General features: G+C 38.4%; 1 protein-coding gene and 1 long non-coding RNA gene across 2 annotated transcripts in view; both read right to left on the reverse strand.

Moving 5' to 3' along the window:
- Positions 1–26,690, reverse strand: part of LOC124064251 (sialoadhesin-like) — a 35,932-nt gene that overhangs the window by 4,429 nt on the left and 4,813 nt on the right. The window contains 8 exon segments of the mRNA XM_046398543.1: positions 2,572–2,835; positions 8,311–8,574; positions 9,035–9,298; positions 9,756–10,019; positions 10,300–10,611; positions 10,767–11,123; positions 15,761–16,075; positions 18,226–18,537. Coding sequence (XP_046254499.1) covers positions 2,572–2,835; positions 8,311–8,574; positions 9,035–9,298; positions 9,756–10,019; positions 10,300–10,611; positions 10,767–11,123; positions 15,761–16,075; positions 18,226–18,537 — 2,352 coding nt within the window.
- LOC124064259 lies at positions 18,775–20,244 on the reverse strand. The gene is made up of 3 exons (XR_006844242.1): positions 20,034–20,244; positions 19,408–19,480; positions 18,775–19,048 (listed from the first exon to the last, which is right to left on the reverse strand). It is a non-coding gene; the product is annotated as an uncharacterized LOC124064259 (long non-coding RNA).

Raw genomic sequence — 26,690 nt, forward strand, 5'->3', positions numbered from 1 at the left:
TTTTTACTATTTTGCCTTGAAAAAATGTACTAATGATCTTTTTTGACTAATCAAGTAATCTCAAGTAAATTCAATCGAATGCAACTGGACTTAGTTATTTGTCTTTGAAGACGTTTCACCTCTCATCCAAGAGGCTTCATCAGGTGATGCTCGCTTGACTAGGCTGGGACTAGTCCAACTAGCTGGTGTGGAGACCCAGGTATTAAACCTCTGTGGAGGCATTCACAACTTCGTTAATGCTCTATTGTGTTATAGAGCATTAACGAAGTCGAAACCAACTTCACCATCCCCAACGACTGTCTTTCAACGACTGTCGTTTGGCACAATGGGGCACTAAACGAGCCTATGACACCACTGGCCATGTGAATGCCTCCACAGATGTTAAATACCTGGGTCTCCACACCAGCTAGTTGGACTAGTCCCAGCCTAGTCAAGCGAGCATCAACTGATGAAGCCTCTTGGATGAGAGGTGAAACGTCTTCAAAGACAAATAACTAAGTTGCATTCGATTGAATTTCCTTGAGATAACCATGACCTGGATGAATGAGAATATTCACAGGCCTAATCAAGTAAAGCATTAATAACCTCACTCAATTATAATGTTTCTCATTAAAATATTGTCAAATAAATGATCAAATTCACTCACATGAAATATCAGCTGGAAAACTTGTAGTAGCAGATGACTTGGTGCTCCCATTTTGTTTTGTGTACACGGCAGTACAGGAGATGTTCTGTCTGTGATGGAGGTGAGATGCAGTGAAGGTCAGAGTGGAGATTTTGACTTTCGTTTTGTCCAGATTCTCCTGCAGTGTCTCATGACTGTCACCCAGGTGGGGGGTCCATGTGAGAGCTGGAGGAAGAGACAGACAGGGAGCTGGAGCAGAACACCTCACACTCACTGAGGTTCCCTCCATCACCCTCACTGTGGGTGGAGTCAGAGTCGGTGTGGGAGGATCATCTGGTGGGAAAGTCCATGTGGAGAAGTCAGCAAATACAGTAATTCCTCTCTATTTGATATATTATTTTCAAAATGGAATAAAAGCAAGAGAAGGTCAAAGCAGTAGAACAAGGGAAATAATCACTGAGGTGTAAGAGTGTGGACTTTAAACCTACCTCTCACTGAAATTTGCAATTTTTGGTCAATCATGTTATGTTTCAGGGTATTGGCACATTCCACTCTGAGGTGATATTTGTTGTTGTATGCAGGTTTCATGTTGTTCAGAGTTGTTGTGCAGTCTTTATTTATTAAGTTTCCTGTGAAATTTCCTTTTATTGTAGAACTTTGTGGATTACGGCTGTCAAACACAACAGTGTTTGCCTCATTTTTCCACAATGCTTCACATGTTTGATCTAAATGGACATTAAATGTTGTCCGTACTTCAAAGGAGCAGGGTATGGTCACACAGGATCCCCAGAGCCTCGATAGCCTGTGGCATAATGACCTTCTCTGTAGGGTCTCCACACATGACATCTGAAACACAGGACACAAATCTTGGAATAAGAACAAGTCATTACTCTTTTACAGTAAAGAAGAAATTTAACAGTTTGTTACCTCTAAAATCTTAGCACCTTACCGTTTACCATGAAATCATCCAAAGTGACCATAGTAAAGATTCTGCTTAGTTGTTTTTTCCAATATGTCCAGATAAAAATAACTTTTTTTTTTACCAATAAAAGTAAAGTTTTAACAAAAGGCAGCAGAACACCACTGTAGCTCCTTCATTTGCTGCAGCATGTGTTACAGATTCTGAACTGTATTCATTAACGAATTGAATAAACCTTAAGTCTTTCTGTTTTAAAATCCTGATCATTTCCTGATAATCAATAGAACTTTGATTTAGCACAATACAAACCGAGACTTTCTGCAGATGTTTGAGGCTCAAGGACGTAGACATAAAAAGGTTGACTGACAGATCCCTGAGAGTTGGAGCTGAGGCAGGACAAGGTGGAAAGACCCTTCCACTGTGGTCGATTCACAGAGATGATGCTCCTCACACTCGTGTCTTTTACAGACTCACTGCTGATTGCAAACTTGTCAGAGTGATTGACAGGCAACCCATCCAAATACCACTGTGATGTGGGAGAAGGATTTCCCACAGTCTCACAGGAACAGTTGAGCTGCGCTGCAGTTTTATTGCAAGAAGATGAGGGCAGGATCTGTGGAGCAACTGCAACCAATGGAGAAAAGACAAGAGTCAAAGTCATATTTAATCATGTTGGGAAAAGGACAGAGACTGAAATAACAAAACAATTGTTGAAAAGTTGTGAGCGAAGACAATCAAAGTCCAAAGTCCAAATCCGTTTTATGTATTGGGAGAGGTGCTTTATAGTGCTCACTCCATGTCCTCTGACCAAATGAATTGCTTATAGCCATTTTTCGCAGTGGGGTAAGAAGTAACTTATGTAATTATTTATTTAGTATTTATATATTATAAGAGTAAATAAGAGCTTTATAAAAAGGGAAATTTAACGATGAAGAGGCAAATAAATTAATGAGAAAATTTGTCTATACTTTAAAATGAAATATGCTCGAGTTTATGTAATAAAACATTTTAGCCGTGTGAGACATACATTGAACATCGATGTGACTGATGTTGGATCGTCCAGCTCCAACATTATTTTCAGCCTTGCAGAAAAAAGAACTTCTGACTTTAGAAGCTGTAATGCTTAAAACATGTCCAGTCCCAATAAAAGTCTCCTGGCCTCCATCAGTTCTGTACCAGGTGTAGTTCACTACTGCTGGGTTAGCAGTAGTACTGCATGTCAGAGTCACAGTACTGTCTTCTGGTACTGGACCAGAGGGACTGACTGACACTGAGGTGTGTTTGGGTGAATCTGAACAATAATAAATAAGGTCATAGAGGCTCTGAGTGAGGAGCACACTGGACTCATCTTCTGGTCAGAGCTGATTAAGTGACAGGTGCAGAAGATGAAACTTATGTGAGAACTGAAGATAAAACCTGCTCAAAAATATACATCAAGACTTCCTCATTGAACAGTTCATTTTAGCCTACAAACAACTTTAACATTTACTTCCTTTGTGCTGCTTAAGCTTCGATTTCAGGCTCCTGTACTGGAATGTTACATGGTCATCAACAACAGCAGCTTTCACTCTGTTCCTGCACTTTCACCACCTGTTTGGAATCCAGTATTTATTTGCAAACTCTCATATTCAGGATATGTTGGCTTCACTTTTCACAGTGAGAAGAAGTGGAGATCTGTTGTCCACCTTTATGCATGTCAGTGTGCCAGATGTGAAAGTAAACTGGTCGTGTGGATGCGCACAACCAGGAGGCAAATATCTGTTGGATGTATTTTAACCGAGTCTAACAGACGTCCCCGTTATTTGCATCACTGAAATATTGATTTGATGTGGGGGAAAAATAATCAGACAAATACCCTCTAGTTTGACCAAGTTTATATTGTATACAGGAGAAAAAAGCAGCAAATCCTCATATTTTTAGAACAGCGAATTTTTATATTTTGCCTTGAAAAAATGTACTAATGATCTTTTTTGACTAATCAAGTAAAGCATAAACTAACTCAATTCTAATGTTTCTAGTTAAAATATTGTCAAATAAATGATCAAATTCACTCACATGAAATATCAGCTGTTAAACTTGTAGTAGCAGATGACTCAGTGCTGCCATCTTGTTTTGTGTACACGGCAGTACAGGAGATGTTCTGTCTGTGATGGAGGTGAGATGCAGTGAAGGTCAGAGTGGAGATTTTGACTTTAGTTTTGTCCTGATTCTCCTGCAGTGTCTCATGACTGTCACCCAGGTGGGGGGTCCATGTGAGAGCTGGAGGAAGAGACAGACAGGGAGCTGGAGCAGAACACCTCACACTCACTGAGGTTCCCTCCACCCCCCTCACTGTGGGTGGAGTCAGAGTCGGTGTGGGAGGATCATCTGGTGGGAAAGTCCATGTGGAGAAGTCAGCAAATACAGTAATTCCTCTCTATTTGTTATATTATTTTCAAAATGGAATCAAAGCAAGAGAAGGTCAAAGCAGTAGAACAAGGGAAATAATCACTGAGGTGTAAGAGTGTGGACTTTAAACCTACCTCTCACTGAAATTTGCAGTTTTTGGTCATTCATGTCATGTTTCAGGGTATTGTCACATTGCACTCTGAGGTAATAATTGCTGTTGCTGTATGCAGGTTGCATGTTGTTCAGAGTGGTTGTGCAGTCTTTATTTGTTAAGTTTCCTGTGAAATTTCCTTTAATTGTAGAACTTTGTGGATTACGGCTGTTAAACACAACAGTCTTTGCCTCGTTTTTCCACAATGCTTCACATGTTTGATCTAAATGGACATTATATTCTCTCCGTACTTCAAAGGAGCAGGGTATGGTCACACAGGATCCCCTCAGAGCCTCGATAGCCTTTGGCATAATGACCTTCTCTGTAGGGTCTCCACACATGACATCTGAAACACAGGACACAAATCTTGGAATAAGAACAAGTCATTACTCTTTTACAGTGAAGAAGAAATTTAACAGTTTGTTACCTCTAAAATCTTAGCACCTTATTGTTTACCATGAAATCATCCAAAGTGACCATAGCAAAGATTCTGCTTAGTTGTTTTTTCCAATATGTCCAGATAAAAATAACTTTTCTTTTTTTAACTCATCAAAGTAAAGTTTTAACAAAAGGCAGCAGAACACCACTGTAGCTCCTTCATTTGCTGCAGCATGTGTTACAGTGTTACTGCTGCAGTCTGGTGTAAATGCTTGACTAACATCGCGCAGTTAGAGTTTTTAATACTTTCACTGATTCAAATGTGAATGAGCTTCAACTCACCTTGCAGCAGACAGCCGATGAAAAGGAGAGTCAGAGCTGCAGCCATCTTTGTGAGTCGTGTGAGGCAGGAAGTCTGGAGATCATACATGACAACACTTCATATTTTTAGTACAGTTCAGTCCGAAATAACTAGTTTGTATTCTGGGGTTTATTTGGAGGCCAGTAGTGAAGTTGAGATGATGTAGAGATGTTTTGGAATATTTTTCAGTTTTTATCAGTGAGGAAAAGTTTCCAAACAGAAAAGTTCTGACAGAATTCAGTTCTTCAATTCAAGGTGTCAGAATCGCTCACCGACTTTTATGAAAGTCTGGTGATGGAGATTTTTATCAACAAAGTAAGAGTTGTTTGCAAACAACAGTCGTTGCTGCGGCATACTGACACAGAGGATGGCATGATAATAAAAAGGACAAGCAGGAGGAAGTTGTTCAACACTAAAAATGTCTAAAACAACAACTGAAAGACTGCCTTATGTTTGTTTGGTTTTTCTTGTGGTTTCTTCTTTCTGCCTTTCAGTTGCTAATTGATCTAAATTCAAAATAAATGAATGTTAAAGCGTGTAGAATTTTGATTTATATTTTAAATGAATGCTGACGATGTGTGTCGTATAGAAGCAAAGACGGCTTACGTTTTCTTTCGGTCTTTCGAGCAGACGGATGAGAGATGAGCAGAGAAGTGAAGTTCCCTCAGAGTTTGTGCTGCTTTTTTAATCAGCCTCAGGAGTTGACTCAAAGATGAGGAAGTCGCAAAAACACATGTGGGTGTGCCAGTGAAATGTCCTTTTTCATCAAAAATACTTTTAAAAAGTCACACATTTGTGTTGAGCCTAGTTTTGTACTTTAATGGTCACAAATGTTCTTCTTTTGATTTAAATATTGACCTAAAATGAAACTCTAATGCTAAGCTAGGAATGAGAATTTCTGCAAATGATTAAGACACAGCAGAAGTCTCTGGTTAGCCTTTACTGTGAAAGAAATTCACAAAAACAATAATAATAACATTGTAACACTTCATAACCCAGTGATGCAGCTGTTATGTTTCAAATGGGCTGAGAAGGTGATGACGTATACTCAGTCAAATTTCTGTGGTAATTAAGAGCAGTTAATAAACAGTAGAAATTGCCTCAAACTCAATTTCATTTCAGCACTTCAATGTCATGTGATTTAGCACAACATTGAATGAATCCACCTAAACTTAGTCCAGTGGCATTCATGAGGACATAGGTTATGCAAAGTCGGTGATCTTATGCGGCTGTTGCCGTTGTGATATTTGGGATGCGTACGAACTAATACACACAAAGTCATTTTATGATGTAATTGAGTCCAGTTCAGCAGCTCAGCATATGAAACTGAGAACATTTGATTTTTACTGAATGTCAGATTGAATGTTCACTCAGTTCAGTCGTGGTTGTTGAAACATGTATGTCATCAGCATATTAATCAAGACGTCCCCTTCAAGTTTGTATCCTTAGCCAGTCGGGGTTCAGACAAGTTGATAATTTGAGTGGGATATTTAAAATAATATTTCAACAAGTCCTGAAAATCAAGTATCAAAATATCGTTACTCAGAGCCCTCTGGAGTGACGCACTGAGAACCTTAATTGTTATAAACACACAGTTCAAGTTATATGCAGGTACTGATGATAACGTGATATTTAAAGTGAAAATTGAAATATTGATATTGTGTTAATAATACATATGTTAGGCTTTGTGGCCTCTTTTGTTTCTGACTTCATCTGTGGAGAAGATGTGATATTGTGACAGCGATAACTCATGGTGACTCATCTGTTCAGTCCAGTGCCATTTAAATCCCCGTCTCTGCATTTGGCTTCACGTTATTTCTTTATTCCCAGTAAAGAAAATCATGGAACAGACTTATGTCTCCTCATTCAAAATGTGCTTTCTGTTTTAAATCAAACAGGTGCTACAGCTGATCAACACAGTGTCAATACCAGTAAAAGGGAAAAACTCACCACCTCAAAGATCACTGCATAGCATACTTAAAACAACTCCGACATTTTGCTGAAATTGAACTTCAGGCAGAAAGCATTAACATAGCTGTTCATGTTGTGTGTCCCACACACAGAAATTTGATTCATAAATACATAAACATAAATTTAAGGCATTGCAACAGAGAGCAGAAATAAAGCTTTCATTTTTGCTTCAGTGAATGGCAATAAATCCTTCAGGAAATGATCACGCTCATCATCAGTGGAAGTCGTCATTTCGGAGTTTGGGCAATGACATCGTACTCTGGAGATCTGTCTCTTCGATCCAATGACATGTAAGTTCTGTCCTCTTCTTTTGGCTTCTGGCTCCTTCTTGCTTTCTTTGAGGGGAAATAAGAGAAGACATTGTATATCAAGGATGTAATCATGGAGTCAGCATTGGAGGTGACCAAATCTGACGAGGGGGGTGTCTTTACATAAACTATCCCAGTTGACAGTGCCATAGTTTAGCTAACATTCGTGTGACTTTGTAACTTTTCACATTGTAATGCAATTGAAAATAACGAAACAGACGGTACAGTGTCTGACATTGACCGGATCTACCTACCCAAAGCAGTCGAGCAACAGCTTCTGCTCGGGTACGGCAACACAACTTTGACAAACCACACGCAGAGCTGCAGTAATACTTGAACCAGTAGTAATAATAATGGAATTTAAGTTTAGTTATGATAATGATTGCATGAATTAAAATATGTGGGTGCTTGGGGCCTTATGGGCATATTTAAATATTGGGGGGAATTGGTGCCAACCAAACATGTATTACAATTAGTTTCTTTAGGTATGTACTACTTAATTATTTTTCTATCATCAGCACTTTTCATCAGCAGAGCTGTCTTCAAAGAACATTTAATCTGTTGTCATGACGTACCAAAGAAATGCCAGCAGACTGTGTACAAGACGTTCACCATTAGAGATACACCAGCAACAGACAAGAGAAGAACTCCACCATACGATCCAAGATGCCCAAGGCCTGTCATAAAAAAATAACATAGTAGAAAAAAAATAACATAATAGTCTAAATTTCATGCCAGAAAAAGATTATTTTAATTATTATTGCAAGGGAAATAAAGGTGTGTTTGTCAGTTTTTTTCTTCCAAAGTTACATTGTTGACACCTTTTTGTAACTGGCGAAACCAGAATGCAAACACCTGTCTAATTACGATTTGTTCACAAGTAATAATTATTTATTAATACTATTGCTAATTATTTATTTGGTCACTAATATGTAATGAGTTAATGAAGAAAGCCAGCATTAAACTACCGACTTGCCTGCATTAACAGGTTTAATAATGTAGGCTGAAAAGGATAAAAGAGGAGGCCCGAATACAAAAATCAAACCTGAGGCCACTGAAGTTGGACCTTTAAAAATCCTAAACACAATGACCTTAAGTATTTGAATAAATCAGTTCATGTCTAAATGTTACAATTTATAAATCAGTGCACCGCATAAAGCTAGTCTTCATGAAGTGTACAAAACATATAAGTTAGAAATTCATACATACATTGAACATCGATGTGACTGATGTTGGATCGTCCAGCTCCAACATTATTTTCAGCCTTGCAGAAAAAAGGACCTCTGACTTTAGAAGCTGTAATGTTTAAAACATGTCCAGTCCCAATAAAAGTCTCCTGGCCTCCATCAGTTCTGTACCAGGTGTAGTTCACTACTGCTGGATTAGCAGTAGTACTGCATGTCAGAGTCACAGTACTGTCTTCTGGTACTGGACCAGAGGGACTGACTGACACTGAGGTGTGTTTGGGTGAATCTGTAAAAGAAGTTATTAAAATGTCAGAAAAAAAAGTTTACTTGGTTTATTATTGTGAGAAAAATAAAGGTGTGTTTTGTCCTTTTAATTCTTCCAAAATTACAGTGTTGACACCTTTTTGTATCTGGTGAAACCAGAATGCAAACGTCTGTCTAAAGAGTATTTTTATTTGGTCACTAATACTTAATGAGTTATTGAAGAAAGCCAGCATTAAATTACCGACTTGCCTGTATTAACAGGTTTGATAATGTAGGCTGAAAAGGATAAACGAGGAGGCCCGAATACAAAAAATCAAACCTGAGGGAACTGAAGTTGGACCTTTAAAAGTCCTAAACACAATGACCTTAAGTATTTGAATAAACAGTTCATGACTAAATATTACAATTTATAAATCAGTGCACTGCATAAAGCCAGACTTAACGAAGTGTATAAAACATGCAAGTTAGAAATTCATACATACATTGAACATCGATGTGGTTGATGTTGGATCGTCCAGCTCCAACATTATTTTCAGCCTTGCAGAAAAAAGAACTTCTGACTTTAGAAGCTCTAATGCTTAAAACATGTCCAGTCCCAATAAAAGTCTCCTGGCCTCCATCAGTTCTGTACCAGGTGTAGTTCACTACTGCTGGGTTAGCAGTAGTCCTGCATGTCAGAGTCACAGTACTGTCTTCTGGTACTGGACCAGAGGGACTGACTGACACTGAGGTGTGTTTGGGTGAATCTGTAAAAGAAGTTATTAAAATGCCAGAAAAAAGTTTACTTGGTTTATTATTGTGAGAAAAATAAAGGTGCGTTTTGTCCGTTTTTTGTTCCAAAGTTACAGTGTTGACACCTTTTTGTATCTGGCGAAACCAGAATACAAACGTCTGTCTAAAGAGTATTTTTATTTGGTCACTAATACTTAATGAGTTATTGAAGAAAGCCAACATTAACTTACCGACTTGCCTGTATTAACAGGTTTGATAATGTAGGCTGAAAAGGATAAACGAGGAGGCCCGAATACAAAAATCAAACCTGAGGGAACTGAAGTTGGACCTTTAAAAGTCCTAAACACAATGACCTTAAGTATTTGAATAAATCAGTTCATGAGTAAATATTACAATTTATAAATCAGTGCACTGCATAAAGCTAGACTTAACGAAGTGTATAAAACATATAAGTTAGAAATTCATACATACATTGAACATCGATGTGACTGATGTTGGATCGTCCAGCTCCAACATTATTTTCAGCCTTGCAGAAAAAAGGACCTCTGACTTCAGAAGCTCTAATGCTTAAAACATGTCCAGTCCCAATAAAAGTCTCCTGGCCTCCATCAGTTCTGTACCAGGTGTAGTTCACTACTGCTGGGTTAGCAGTAGTACTGCATGTCAGAGTCACAGTACTGTCTTCTGGTACTGGACCAGAGGGACTGACTGACACTGAGGTGTGTTTGGGTGAATCTGGAAAATAACAAATAAGGACATGCATCACTGAAATATTGATTTGATGTGGGGGAAAAATAATCAGACAAATACCCTCTAGTTTGACCAAGTTTATATTGTATAAAGGAGAAAAAAGCAGCAAATCCTCATATTTTTAGAACAGCTAATTTTTACAATTTTACCTTCAAAAAATGTACTAATGATCTTTTTTGACTAATCAAGTAAAGCATTAATAAACTAACTCAATTCTAATGTTTCTAATTAAAATATTGTCAAATAAATAATCAAATTCACTCACATGAAATATCAGCTGTTAAACTTGTAGTAGCAGATGACTCAGTGCTGCCATCTTGTTTTGTGTACACGGCAGTACAGGAGATGTTCTGTCTGTGATGGAGGTGAGATGCAGTGAAGGTCAGAGTGGAGATTTTGACTTTAGTTTTGTCCTGATTGTCCTGCAGTGTCTCATGACTGTCACCCAGGTGGGGGGTCCATGTGAGAGCTGGAGGAAGAGACAGACAGGGAGCTGGAGCAGAACACCTCACACTCACTGAGGTTCCCTCCACCCACCTCACTGTGGGTGGAGTCAGAGTCGGTGTGGGAGGATCATCTGGTGGGAAAGTCCATGTGGAGAAGTCAGCAAATACAGTAATTCCTCTCTATTTGTTATATTATTTTCAAAATGGAATAAAAGCAAGAGAAGGTCAAAGCAGTAGAACAAGGGAAATAATCACTGAGGTGTAAGAGTGTGGACTTTAAACCTACCTCTCACTGAAATTTGCAATTTTTGGTCATCATGTCATGTTTCAGGGTTTTCACATTCCACTCTGAAGAAATATTTGTTGTTGTATGCAGGTTGCATGTTGTTCAGAGTTGTTGTGCAATCTTTATTTATTAAGTTTCCTGTGAAATGTCCTTTAATTGTAGAACTTTGTGGATTACTGCTGTTAAACACAACAGTGTTTTTATCGGTTTTCCACAATGCTTTACATGTTTGATCTAAATGGACATTAAATGCTCTCCGTACTTCAAAGGAGCAGGGTATGGTCACACAGGATCCCCTCAGAGCCTCGATAGCCTGTGGCATAATGACCTTCTCTGTAGGGTCTCCACACATGACATCTGAAACACAGGACACAAATCTTGGAATAAGAACAAGTCATTACTCTTTTACAGTAAAGAAGAAATTTAACAGTTTGTTACCTCTAAAATCTTAGCACCTTACCGTTTACCATGAAATCATCCAAAGTGACCATAGTAAAGATTCTGCTCAGTTGTTTTTTCCAATATGTCCAGATAAAAATAACTTTTCTTTTTTTAACTCATCAAAGTAAAGTTTTAACAAAAGGCAGCAGAACACCACTGTAGCTCCTTCATTTGCTGCAGCATGTGTTACAGTGTTACTGCTGCAGTCTGGTGTAAATGCTTGACTAACATCGCGCAGTTAGAGTTTTTAATATTTTCACTGATTCAAATGTGAATGAGCTTCAACTCACCTTGCAGCAGACAGCCGATGAAAAGGAGAGTCAGAGCTGCAGCCATCTTTGTGAGTCGTGTGAGGCAGGAAGTCTGGAGATCATACATGACAACACTTCATATTTTTAGTACAGTTCAGTCCGAAATAACTAGTTTGTATTCTGGGGTTTATTTGGAGGCCAGTAGTGAAGTTGAGATGATGTAGAGATGTTTTGGAATATTTTTCAGTTTTTATCAGTGAGGAAAAGTTTCCAAACAGAAAAGTTCTGACAGAATTCAGTTCTTCAATTCAAGGTGTGTCAGAATCGCTCACCGACTTTTATGAAAGTCTGGTGATGGAGATTTTTATCAACAAAGTAAGAGTTGTTTGCAAACAACAGTCGGTGCTGCGGCATACTGACACAGAGGATGGCATGATAATAAAAAGGACAAGCAGGAGGAAGCTGTTCAACACTAAAAATGTCTAAAACAACAGCTGAAAGACTGCCTTTTGTTTGTTTGGTTTTTCTTGTGGTTTCTTCTTTCTGCCCTTCAGTTGCTAATTGATCTAAATTCAAAATAAATGAATGTTAAAGCGTGTAGAATTTTGATTTATATTTTAAATGAATGCTGACGATGTGTGTCGTATAGAAGCAAAGACGGCTTACGTTTTCTTTCGGTCTTTCGAGCAGACGGATGAGAGATGAACAGAGAAGTGAAGTTCCCTCAGAGTTTGTGCTGCTTTTTTAATCAGCCTCAGGAGTTGACTCAAAGATGAGGAAGTCACAAAAACACATGTGGGTGTGCCAGTGAAATGTCCTTTTTCATCAAAAATACTTTTAAAAAGTCACACATTTGTGTTGAGCCTAGTTTTGTACTTTAATGTTATTTAAATATTGACCTAAAATGAAACTCTAATGCTAAGCTAGGAATGAGAATTTCTGCAAATGATTAAGACACAGCAGAAGTCTCTGAATTAGCCTTTACTGTGAAAGTAATTCACAAAAACAATAATAATAACATTGTAACACTTCATAACCCAGTGATGCAGCTGTTATGTTTCAAATGGGCTGAGAAGGTGATGACGTATACTCAGTCAAATTTCTGTGGTAATTAAGAGCAGTTAATAAACAGTAGAAATTGCCTCAAACTCAATTTCATTTCAGCACTTCAATGTCATGTGATTTAGCACAACATTGAATGAATCCACCTAAACTTAGTCCAGTGGCTTCATGAGGACATAGGTTATGCAAAGTCGGCTGATTGCCGTTGTGATATTTGGGATGCGTACGAACTAATACACACAAAGTCATTTTATGATGTAATTGAGTCCAGTTCAGCAGCTCAGCATATGAAACTGAGAACATTTGATTTTTACTGAATGTCAGATTGAATGTTCACTCAGTTCAGTCGTGGTTGTTGAAACATGTATGTCATCAGCATATTAATCAAGACGTCCCCTTCAAGTTGTATCCTTAGCCAGTCGGGGTTCAGACAAGTTGATAATTTGAGTGGGATATTTAAAATAATATTTCAACAAGTCCTGAAAATTAAGTATCAAAATGCATCGTTACTCAGAGCCCTCTGGAGTGACGCATTGAGGACCTTGATTGTTATAAACACACAGTTCAAGTTATATGCAGGTATTGATGATAACGTGATATTTAAAGTGAAAAATGAAATATTGATATTGTGTTAATAATACATATGTTAGGCTTTGTGGCCTCTTTTGTTTCTGACTTCATCTGTGGAGAAGATGTGATATTGTGACAGGTATAACTCATGGTGACTTCCTGCTTGATAGAGAAGTCATTTTAATGTCTTCCTTTGCTCCTGTCACATTTTCTGTGAGCTCTGCAGAGGCATTTACTGAACTAAGTGCTGTCATTCTTCTGAGGAAGACAGTCTCGAGATGGAATGTATTGTATGAAAGAAATGCATAAATGTTTTATTGTCATTGTCAACAAAACACTGTGGACGTTGACCCAGTCTTTCTGTACAACACTATGTTTCTGAGACTCGTCTGTTCAGTCCAGTGCCATATAAATCCCCGTCTCTGCATTTGGCTTCACATTATTTCTTTATTTCAGTAAAGAAAATCATGGAACAGACTTATGTCTCCTCATTCAAAATGTGCTTTCTGTTTTAAATCAAACAGGTGCTACAGCTGATCAACACAGTGTCAATACCAGTAAAAGGGAAAAACTCGCCACCTCAAAGATCACTGCATAGCATACTTAAAACAGCTCCGACATTTTGCTGAAATTGAACTTCAGACAGAAAGCTTTAACATAGTTGTTCATGTTTTGTGTCCCACACACAGAAATTTGATTCATAAATACATAAACATAAATTTAAGGCATTGCAACAGAGAGCAGAAATAAAGCATTCATTTTTGCCTCAGTGAAAGGCAATAAATCCTTCAGGAAATGATCACGCTCATCATCAGTGGAAGTCGTCATTTCGGAGTTTGGGCAATGACATCGTACTCTGGAGATCTGTCTCTTCGATCCAATGACATGTAAGTTCTGTCCTCTTCTTTTGGCTTCTGGCTCCTTCTTGCTTTCTTTGAGGGGAAATAAGAGAAGACGTTGTATATCAAGGATGTAATCATGGAGTCAGCATTGGAGGTGACCAAATCTGACGAGGGGGGTGTCTTTACATAAACTATCCCAGTTGACAGTGCCATAGTTTAGCTAACATTCGTGTGACTTTGTAACTTTTCACATTGTAATGCAACTGAAAATAACGAAACAGACGGTACAGTGTCTGACATTGACCGGATCTACCTACCCAAAGCAGTCGAGCAACAGCTTCTGCTCGGGTACGGCAACACAACTTTGACAAACCACACGCAGAGCTGCAGTAATACTTGAACCAGTAGTAATAATAATGGCAATTTAAGTTTAGTTATGATAATGATTGCATGAATTAAAATATGTGGGTGCTTGGGGCCTTATGGGCATATTTAAATATTGGGGGGAATTGGTGCCAACCAAACATGTATTACAATTAGTTTCTTTAGGTATGTACTACTTAATTATTTTCTATCATCAGCACTTTTCATCAGCAGAGCTGTCTTCAAAGAACATTTAATCTGTTGTCATGACGTACCAAAGAAATGCCATGCAGACTGTGTACAAGACGTTCACCATTAGAGATACACCAGCAACAGACAAGAGAAGAACTCCACCATACGATCCAAGATGCCCAAGGCCTGTCATAAAAAAATAACATAATAGTCTAAATTTCATGCCAGAAAAAGATTATTTGGATTATTATTGCAAGGAAATAAAGTGTGTTTGTCAGTTTTTTTTCTTCCAAAGTTCTTACAAGTGACAGTGGAAGATTAGGATAAAGAAGTAACTCAGACAAGACATCATTCTTCTGGTAATAGTATGGACATACTTTATAAAGACTTCTTTTTAGTGAGTTGTTACTTCTGCTTCTCTACTTCAGGAACATCAGGCTGAGACCTTGACTACATTTTATTTATAATGCTTCTTTTTTATCAAGAAACAGGTATAAATCAGAAGCTTGTATGGCTTCAGAGGACATTACATTCATGTTATTTCCTGGAGAATTACCCTAAGCCAAACCATAACCACACACACATGCAAATTGGAAACGGAGATTGTGAGCCAGGCCTTTTGATCCAACATCAGAGTCTGACCTCACAAACGCTCTGCTGCATGAATGGGCAAAATTCCCACAGAAACACAAAATCTTGTGGAAAGCCTCCCCAGAAGAGTTGAAGCTGGAATGGCTGCAAAGGGGGGACCATCAGTGTCTACGTATTTAGAATGCAGTAATTGGTGTCCCGATACTTTTGTCCATATAGTGTACCTTTATATTGTGTTGGTGAGGTTATCAATGTCAGCTGATTGTAAAGTTAGATCAGGAGCAGCCAATAAGGACGAGCAGCATTAGAATTCAGAGCTAAAGTTTCTGCTGAAACACTCTGGCCCTTAAATCCTTAATGAAGCCATGAACTGTTTTATCTACACAACATGCAACAGCATAATGTTGTTGAAAATACAAAATTTTGATCGTGATTTTTATCCTGGAACCGGGATAGACTGCATTTCATTGAATAATACATCCTGCTCGGAGACAAGTTAGTGTATCATTGCCCATGTTTCCGATTATAAACGTGGCAGTAGAAATCATTTTCTGATTCAGGATTAGAGAGAAAAAATTCTGAACTGTATTCATTAACTAATGAATAACCTTAAGTCTTTCTTTTTTAAAATCCTGATCATTTCCTGATAATCAATAGAGCTTTGATTCAGCACAATACAAACCGTGACTTTCTGCAGATGTTTGAGGCTCAAGGACGTAGACATAAAAAGGTTGACTGACAGATCCCTGAGAGTTGGAGCTGAGGCAGGACAAGGTGGAAAGACCCTTCCACTGTGGTCGATTCACAGAGATGATGCTCCTCACACTCGTGTCTTTTACAGACTCACTGCTGATTGCAAACTTGTCAGAGTGATTGACAGGCAACCCATCCAAATACCACTGTGATGTGGGAGAAGGATTTCCCACAGTCTCACAGGAACAGTTGAGCTGCTCTGCAGTTTTATTGCAATAAGATGAGGGCAGGATCTGTGGAGCAACTGCAACCAATGGAGAAAAGACAAGAGTCAAAGTCATATTTAATCATGTTGGGAAAAGGACAGAGACTGAAATAACAAAACAATTGTTGAAAAGTTGTGAGCGAAGACAATCAAAGTCCAAAGTCCAAATCCATTTTATGTATTGGGAGAGGTGCTTTATAGTGCTCACTCCATGTCCTCTTACCAAATGAATTGCTTATAGCCATTTTTAGCAGTGGGGTAAGAAGTAACTTATGTAATTATTTATTTAGTATTTATATATAAGAGAAATAAGAGCTTTATAAAAAAGGAAATTTAACGATGAAGAGGCAAATAAATGAATGAGAAAATTTGTCTATACATTCAAATGAAATATGCTTGAGTTTATGTAACAAAACAATTTAGCCGTGTGACACATACATTGAACATCGATGTGACTGATGTTGGATCGTCCAGCTCCAACATCATTTTCAGCCTTGCAGAAAAAAGGACTCTGACTTCAGAAGCTCTAATGCTTAAAACATGTCCAGTCCCAATAAAAGTCTCCTGGCCTCCATCAGTTCTGTACCAGGTGTAGTTCACTACTGCTGGGTTAGCAGTAGTCTGCATGTCAGAGTCACAGTACTGTTTTGGTACTGGACCAGAGGGACTGACTGACACTGAGGTGTGTTTGGGTGAATCTGAAAAAGAAGTTATTAAAATGTCAGAAAAAGTTTATTTGGTTTATTATTGTGAGAAAAATAAAGGTGTGTTTTGTCAGTTTTCTTTCTTCCAAAGTTACAATGTTGACACCTTTTTGTATCTGGCGAAACCAGAATGCAAACGTCTGTCTAAAGAGTATTTTTATTTGGTCACTAATACTTAATGAGTTATTGAAGAAAGCCAGCATTAAACTACCGACTTGCCTGTATTAACAGGTTTGATAATGTAGGCTGAAAAGGATAAACGAGGAGGCCCGAATACAAAAATCAAACCTGAGGGAACTGAAGTTGGACCTTTAAAAATCCTAAACACAATGACCTTAAGTATTTGAATAAACAGTTCATGACTAAATATTACAATTTATAAATCAGTGCACTGCATAAAGCTAGACTTAACGAAGTGTATAAAACATATAAGTTAGAAATTCATACATACATTGAACATCGATGTGACTGATGTTGGATCGTCCAGCTCCAACATTATTTTCAGCCTTGCAGAAAAAAGGACTCTGACTTCAGAAGCTGTAATGCTTAAAACATGTCCAGTCCCAATAAAAGTCTCCTGGCCTCCATCAGTTCTGTACCAGGTGTAGTTCACTACTGCTGGGTTAGCAGTAGTACTGCATGTCAGAGTCACAGTACTGTTTTGGTACTGGACCAGAGGGACTGACTGACACTGAGGTGTGTTTGGGTGAATCTGAACAATAACAAATAAGGACATAGAGGCTCTGAGTGAGGAGCACACTGGACTCATCTTCTGGTCAGAGCTGATTAAGTGACAGGTGCAGAAGATGAAACTTATGTGAGAGCTGAAGATAAAACCTGCTCAAAAATATACATCAAGACTTCCTCATTGAACAGTTCATTTTAGCCTACAAACAACTTTAACATTTACTTCCTTTGTGCTGCTTAAGCCTCAATTTCAGGCTCCTGTACTGGAATGTTACATGGTCATCAACAACAGCAGCTTTCACTCTGTTCCTGCACTTTCACCACCTGTTTGGAATCCAGTATTTATTTGCAAACTCTCATATTCAGGATATGTTGGCTCCACTTTTCACAGTGAGAAGAAGTGGAGATCTGTTGTCCATCTTTATGCATGTCAGTGTGCCAGATGTGAAAGTAAACTGGTCGTGTGGATGCGCACAACCAGGAGGCGAAATCTCGTTGGATGTATTTTAACAACCGAGTCTAACAGACGTCCCCGCTTATTTGCATCACTGAAATATTGATTTGATGTGGGGGAAAAATAATCAGACAAATACCCTCTAGTTTGACCAAGTTTATATTGTATACAGGAGAAAAAAGCAGCAAATCCTCATATTTTTAGAACAGCGAATTTTTACTATTTTGCCTTGAAAAAATGTACTAATGATCTTTTTTGACTAATCAAGTAAAGCATTAATAACCTAACTCAATTGTAATGTTTCTAATTAAAATATTGTCAAATAAATGATCAAATTCACTCACATGAAATATCAGCTGTGAAACTTGTAGTAGCAGATGACTCAGTGCTGCCATCTTGTTTTGTGTACACGGCAGTACAGGAGATGTTCTGTCTGTGATGGAGGTGAGATGCAGTGAAGGTCAGAGTGGAGATTTTGACTTTAGTTTTGTCCTGATTCTCCTGCAGTGTCTCATGACTGTCACCCAGGTGGGGGGTCCATGTGAGAGCTGGAGGAAGAGACAGACAGGGAGCTGGAGCAGAACACCTCACACTCACTGAGGTTCCCTCCACCCACCTCACTGTGGGTGGAGTCAGAGTCGGTGTGGGAGGATCATCTGGTGGGAAAGTCCATGTGGAGAAGTCAGCAAATACAGTAATTCCTCTCTATTTGTTATATTATTTTCAAACAATGGAATAAAAGCAAGAGAAGGTCAAAGCAGTAGAACAAGGGAAATAATCACTGAGGTGTAAGAGTGTGGACTTTAAACCTACCTCTCACTGAAATTTGCAATTTTTCATCATGTTATGTTTCAGGGTATTGTCACATTCACTCTGAGGTATATTGTTTGTTGTATTCAGGTTGCATGTTGTTCAGAGTTGTTGTGCAGTCTTTATTTGTTAAGTTTCCTGTGAAATTTCCTTTAATTGTAGAACTTTGTGGATTACGGCTGTTAAACACAACAGTCTTTGCCTCGTTTTTCCACAATGCTTCACATGTTTGATCTAAATGGACATTATATTCTCTCCGTACTTCAAAGGAGCAGGGTATGGTCACACAGGATCCCCTCAGAGCCTCGATAGCCTTTGGCATAATGACCTTCTCTGTAGGGTCTCCACACATGACATCTGAAACACAGGACACAAATCTTGGAATAAGAACAAGTCATTACTCTTTTACAGTAAAAAGAAATTTAACAGTTTGTTACTCTAAAATCTTAGCACCTTACCGTTTACCATGAAATCATCCAAAGTGACCATAATAAAGATTCTGCTTAGTTGTTTTTTCCAATATGTCCAGATAAAACTTTTAACCATCAAAGTAAAGTTTTAACAAAAGGCAGCAGAACACCACTGTAGCTCCTTCATTTGCTGCAGCATGTGTTACAGTGTTACTGCTGCAGTCTGGTGTAAATGCTTGACTAACATCGCGCAGTTAGAGTTTTTAATACTTTCACTGATTCAAATGTGAATGAGCTTCAACTCACCTTGCAGCAGACAGCCGATGAAAAGGAGAGTCAGAGCTGCAGCCATCTTTGTGAGTCGTGTGAGGCAGGAAGTCTGGAGATCATACATGACAACACTTCATATTTTTAGTACAGTTCAGTCCGAAATAACTAGTTTGTATTCTGGGGTTTATTTGGAGGCCAGTAGTGAAGTTGAGATGATGTAGAGATGTTTTGGAATATTTTTCAGTTTTTATCAGTGAGGAAAAGTTTCCAAACAGAAAAGTTCTGACAGAATTCAGTTCTTCAATTCAAGGTGTGTCAGAATCGCTCACCGACTTTTATGAAAGTCTGGTGATGGAGATTTTTATCAACAAAGTAAGAGTTGTTTGCAAACAACAGTCGGTGCTGCGGCATACTGACACAGAGGATGGCATGATAATAAAAAGGACAAGCAGGAGGAAGCTGTTCAACACTAAAAATGTCTAAAACAACACTGAAAGACTGCCTTCTGTTTGTTTGGTTTTTCTTGTGGTTTCTTCTTTCTGCCTTTCAGTTGCTAATTGATCTAAATTCAAAATAAATGAATGTTAAAGCGTGTAGAATTTTGATTTATATTTTAAATGAATGCTGACGATGTGTGTCGTATAGAAGCAAAGACGGCTTACGTTTTCTTTCGGTCTTTCGAGCAGACGGATGAGAGATGAACAGAGAAGTGAAGTTCCCTCAGAGTTTGTGCTGCTTTTTTAATCAGCCTCAGGAGTTGACTCAAAGATGAGGAAGTCGCAAAAACACATGTGGGTGTGCCAGTGAAATGTCCTTTTTCATCAAAAATACTTTTAAAAAGTCACACATTTGTGTTGAGCCTAGTTTTGTACTTTAATGGTCACAAATGTTCTTCTTTTGATTTAAATATTGACCTAAAATGAACTCTAATGCTAAGCTAGGAATGAGAATTTCTGCAAATGATTAAGACACAGCAGAAGTCTCTAATTAGCCTTTACTGTGAAAGTAATTCACAAAAACAATAATAATAACATTGTAACACTTCATAACCCAGTGATGCAGCTGTTATGTTTCAAATGGGCTGAGAAGGTGATGACGTATACTCAGTCAAATTTCTGTGGTAATTAAGAGCAGTTAATAAACAGTAGAAATTGCCTCAAACTCAATTTCATTTCAGCACTTCAATGTCATGTGATTTAGCACAACATTGAATGAATCCACCTAAACTTAGTCCAGTGGCTTCATGAGGACATAGGTTATGCAAAGTCGGTGATTGATATGCGGCTGTTGCCGTTGTGATATTTGGGATGCGTACGAACTAATACACACAAGTCATTTTATGATGTAATTGAGTCCAGTTCAGCAGCTCAGCATATGAAACTGAGAACATTTGATTTTTACTGAATGTCAGATTGAATGTTCACTCAGTTCAGTCGTGGTTGTTGAAACATGTATGTCATCAGCATATTAATCAAGACGTCCCCTTCAAGATTGTATCCTTAGCCAGTCGGGGTTCAGACAAGTTGATAATTTGAGTGGGATATTTAAAATAATATTTCAACAAGTCCTGAAAATTAAGTATCAAAATGCATCGTTACTCAGACAGCTTTGCCACTATACAGCTTCCACTCTTCTGGGAAGGCTTTCCACAAGATTTTCTTTTTGGAGTTTCTTTGGAGTTTTTCTGTGGGAATTTCTGCCCATTCATGCAGTAGAGTATTTATGAGGTCAGACACTGATGTTGAATGAAAAGGTCTAGCTCATCCCAAAGGTGTTTGATGGGGTTGAGGTCAGGGCTCTGTGCGGTCCAATGAAGTTCTTCCACACCAAACTCATCTAACAAGTCTTGTACACTGGAATAGAAAAGGGCCTTCACCAAACAAAGTTAGAAGCATAGCATTGTCCATAATGTCTTGGTGTGCTGAAGCATCAAACATCACTGAGTAAAATAAGTAAAAATACAAAATGTTATGCACAAGAATATATATATATATATATATATATATATATATATATATATATATAATATATATTATATATATATATATATATGACAAGAATATATTGAGATATTCAATAAAACAAACAAACTGAGAACTTAAACCAAAAGAACACAATTCAGTTCATCTAAATGTCCGTGTCCGTGTCATGCACCTTTCCTCCGCAAGGTAGGAGCTACCAGGCTGATCCATGTCCCCAGCAACTTCTTCCTTCCTCCTCTTGCTCTTGCTTTTCCAGTTCACACCAGAGTAAATCACACCACTGCCCTCCTCCTTCTTCTCTGAGCTTGTATTGACTCCTTCTACATTGTTTGGCCCGGAGCTGGGGAAGTTGGGGCTGTTCACTTCAGAGATAGAGGCACAGTAGGCGACATCGTCCTGTCTTTGGACGTTGGCATAAATGTCCTCTTCTGTTGCATTGGGTATCTGCAATTAAACAAGATTAGCAGAGTGTCTGTGCCATCAGTGTTTTCTCTTTGATTACTTCAAATGAAAGCTGCCTTGTTTAAATTCAAGGTACCTCATTTCCCTCTCCACTTGTAAGAAGTTGGTTCATAGCAACTGTGTTCTGAGGAAGGTTGTGGTGAATCCTCTGAGACCTAAAACATATAGTACAACATTTAACCTACAGGAGTATATATGGCATGAATTTTACACTAATAGCCCAGCAGTTTTTTGCAGTGGAGATTTATCCATGGAAATTCAAAGGTAAAGTGAATTTATTCTGTCAGCATTATTGACTGCATGTTGATGTTGCAGTTGCAGTTTTATGAAAGTAATTCATTGCTTTGGACAGAACCTGGACACCTCAGGATACAGTCTTCTGATACTACTCTACTGACCAATTTTAACACTTTAAATTTGTTCTCATGGATGAAGATTGAAGTGAACACTGCACATTGTCAGTATTTGCTCTCACAGTGTTAAAAAAAAAAAAAACAGGAGTCCAAGTAAGATAATGAAAAACACTAACAGTTATATGAAGGAGTAGTGTGACCATTTTGTCTTAAGCTGTTACCTTACCTGATAACTAAGAGCAGAGCACATACTAATACAAGCAGTGCAGCAACTATGGTGATGAAGGCATACAAGGTTACTTTGTCTGAAACATACAAGCGACAGTGGAAGATTAGGATAAAGAAGTAACTCAGACAAGACATCATTCTTCTGGTAATAGTATGGACATACTTTATAAAGACTTCTTTTTAGTGAGTTGTTACTTCTGCTTCTCTACTTCAGGTACATCAGGCTGAGACGCTTGACTACATGCTTATTTATAATGCTTCTTTTTTATCAAGAAACAGGTATAAATCAGAAGCTTGTATGGCTTCAGAGGGCATTACATTCAATGTTAATTTCCTGGAGAATTACCCTAAGCCAAACCATAACCACACACACATGCAAATTGGAAACGGAGATTGTGAGTCAGGCCTTTTGGTCCAACATCAGAGTCTGACCTCACAAACGCTCTGCTGCATGAATGGGCTAAATTCCCACAGAAGCACAAAATCTTGTGGAAAGCCTCCCCAGAAGAGTTGAAGCTGGAATGGCTGCAAAGGGGGGACCATCAGTGTCTACGTATTTAGAATACAGTGTAATGGGTGTCCCGATACTTTTGTCCATATAGTGTACCTTTATATTGTGGTTGTGAGGTTATCAATGTCAGCTGATTGTAAAGTTAGATCAGGAGCAGCCAATAAGGACGAGCAGCATTAGAATTCAGAGCTAAAGTTTCTGCCTAAACACTCTGGCCCTTAAATCCTTAATGAAGCCATGAACTGTTTTATCTACACAACATGCAACAGCATAATGTTGTTGAAAATACAAAATTTTGATCGCTGATTTTTATCCTGGAACCAGGATAGACTGCATTTCATTGAATAACACATCCTGCTCAGAGACAAGTTAGTGTTGATCATTGCCCATGTTTCCGATTATAAACGTGGCAGTAGAAATCATTTTCTGAGCCATTTCTGATTCAGGATTAGAGAGAAAAAATTCTGATTTCTGAATTGAATAAACCTTAAGTCTTTCTTTTTATAATCCTCATCATTTCCCTGCTAATCAATAGAACTTTGATTTAGCACAATACAAACCGTGACTGTCTGCAGATGTTTGAGGCTCAAGGACGTAGACATAAAAAGGTTGACTGACAGATCCCTGAGAGTTGGAGCTGAGGCAGGACAAGGTGGAAAGACCCTTCCACTGTGGTCGATTCACAGAGATGATGCTCCTCACACTCGTGTCTTTTACAGACTCACTGCTGATTGCAAACTTGTCAGAGTGATTGACAGGCAACCCATCCAAATACCACTGTGATGTGGGAGAAGGATTTCCCACAGTCTCACAGGAACAGTTGAGCTGCTCTGCAGTCTTATTGCAATAAGATGAGGGCAGGATCTGTGGAGCAACTGCAACCAATGGAGAAAAGACAAGAGTCAAAGTCATATTTAATCATGTTGGGAAAAGGACAGAGACTGAAATAACAAAACAATTGTTGAAAAGTTGTGAGCGAAGACAATCAAAGTCCAAAGTCCAAATCCATTTTATGTATTGGGAGAGGTGCTTTATAGTGCTCACTCCATGTCCTCTTACCAAATGAATTGCTTATAGCCATTTTTAGCAGTGGGGTAAGAAGTAACTTATGTAATTATTTATTTAGTATTATAAGTATTTAGTATTTTTTTTTTTTTGTATTTAGTATATTATAAGATTAAATAAGAGCTTTATAAAAAAAAAGGAAATTTAACGATGAAGAGGCAAATAAATTAATGAGAAAATTTGTCTATACTTTCAAATGAAATATGCTCGAGTTTATGTAACAAAACAATTTAGCCGTGTGAGACATACATTGAACATCGATGTGACTGATGTTGGATCGTCCAGCTCCAACATTATTTTCAGTCTTGCAGAAAAAAGGACCTCTGACTTTAGAAGCTGTAATGCTTAAAACATGTCCAGTCCCAATAAAAGTCTCCTGGCCTCCATCAGTTCTGTACCAGGTGTAGTTCACTACTGCTGGGTTAGCAGTAGTACTGCATGTCAGAGTCACAGTACTGTCTTCTGGTACTGGACCAGAGGGACTGACTGACACTGAGGTGTGTTTGGGTGAATCTGAAAAAGAAGTTATTAAAATGTCAGAAAAAGTTTATTTGGTTTATTATTGTGAGAAAAATAAAGGTGTGTTTTGTCAGTTTTCTTTCTTCCAAAGTTACAGTGTTGACACCTTTTTGTATCTGGCAAAACCAGAATGCAAACGTCTGTCTAAAGAGTATTTTTATTTGGTCACTAATACTTAATGAGTTATTGAAGAAAGCCAGCATTAAACTACCGACTTGCCTGTATTAACAGGTTTGATAATGTAGGCTGAAAAGGATAAACGAGGAGGCCCAAATATAAAAATCGAACCTGAGGGAACTGAAGTTGGACCTTTAAAAGTCCTAAACACAATGACCTTAAGGGTTTGAATAAATCAGTTCATGACTAAATATTACAATTTATAAATCAGTGCACTGCATAAAGCTAGACTTAACGAAGTGTATAAAACATATAAGTTAGAAATTCATACATACATTGAACATCGATGTGACTGATGTTGGATCGTCCAACTCCAACATTATTTTCAGCCTTGCAGAAAAAAGGACCTCTGACTTCAGAAGCTCTAATGCTTAAAACATGTCCAGTCCCAATAAAAGTCTCTTGGCCTCCATCAGTTCTGCACCAGGTGTAGTTCACTACTGCTGGGTTAGCAGTAGTACTGCATGTCAGAGTCACAGTACTGTTTTTTGGTACTGGACCAGAGGGACTGACTGACACTGAGGTGTGTTTGGGTGAATCTGAAAAATAACAAATAAGGACATAGAGGCTCTGAGTGAGGAGCACACTGGACTCATCTTCTGGTCAGAGCTGATTAAGTGACAGGTGCAAAAGATGAAACTTATGTGAGAGCTGAAGATAAAACCTGCTCAAAAATATACATCAAGACTTCCTCATTGAACAGTTCATTTTAGCCTACAAACAACTTTAACATTTACTTCCTTTGTGTGGCTTAAGCCTCGATTTCAGGCTCCTGTACTGGAATGTTACATGGTCATCAACAACAGCAGCTTTCACTCTGTTCCTGCACTTTCACCACCTGTTTGGAATCCAGTACTGATTTGCAAACTCTCATATTCAGGATATGTTGGCTCCACTTTTCACAGTGAGAAGAAGTGGAGATCTGTTGTCCATCTTTATGCATGTCAGTGTGCCAGATGTGAAAGTAAACTGGTCGTGTGGATGCGCACAACCAGGAGGTTGCAAATATCTAGTTGGATGTATTTTAACAACCGAGTCTAACAGACGTCCCCGCTTATTTGCATCACTGAAATATTGATTTGATGTGGGGGAAAAATAATCAGACAAATACCCTCTAGTTTGACCAAGTTTATATTGTATAAAGGAGAAAAAAGCAGCAAATCCTCATATTTTTAGAACAGTGAATTTTTACTATTTTGCCTTGAAAAAATGTACTAATGATCTTTTTTGACTAATCAAGTAATCTCAAGTAAATTCAATCGAATGCAACTGGACTTAGTTATTTGTCTTTGAAGACGTTTCACCTCTCATCCAAGAGGCTTCATCAGGTGATGCTCGCTTGACTAGGCTGGGACTAGTCCAACTAGCTGGTGTGGAGACCCAGGTATTAAACCTCTGTGGAGGCATTCACAACTTCGTTAATGCTCTATTGTGTTATAGAGCATTAACGAAGTCGAAACCAACTTCACCATCCCCAACGACTGTCTTTCAACGACTGTCGTTTGGCACAATGGGGCACTAAACGAGCCTATGACACCACTGGCCATGTGAATGCCTCCACAGATGTTAAATACCTGGGTCTCCACACCAGCTAGTTGGACTAGTCCCAGCCTAGTCAAGCGAGCATCAACTGATGAAGCCTCTTGGATGAGAGGTGAAACGTCTTCAAAGACAAATAACTAAGTTGCATTCGATTGAATTTCCTTGAGATAACCATGACCTGGATGAATGAGAATATTCACAGGCCTAATCAAGTAAAGCATTAATAACCTCACTCAATTATAATGTTTCTCATTAAAATATTGTCAAATAAATGATCAAATTCACTCACATGAAATATCAGCTGGAAAACTTGTAGTAGCAGATGACTTGGTGCTCCCATTTTGTTTGTGTACACGGCAGTACAGGAGATGTTCTGTCTGTGATGGAGGTGAGATGCAGTGAAGGTCAGAGTGGAGATTTTGACTTTCGTTTTGTCCAGATTCTCCTGCAGTGTCTCATGACTGTCACCCAGGTGGGGGG

This window comes from Scatophagus argus, chromosome 9 (assembly GCF_020382885.2).
Source record: "Scatophagus argus isolate fScaArg1 chromosome 9, fScaArg1.pri, whole genome shotgun sequence".
In the NCBI taxonomy this organism is placed as follows: domain Eukaryota; kingdom Metazoa; phylum Chordata; class Actinopteri; family Scatophagidae; genus Scatophagus; species Scatophagus argus.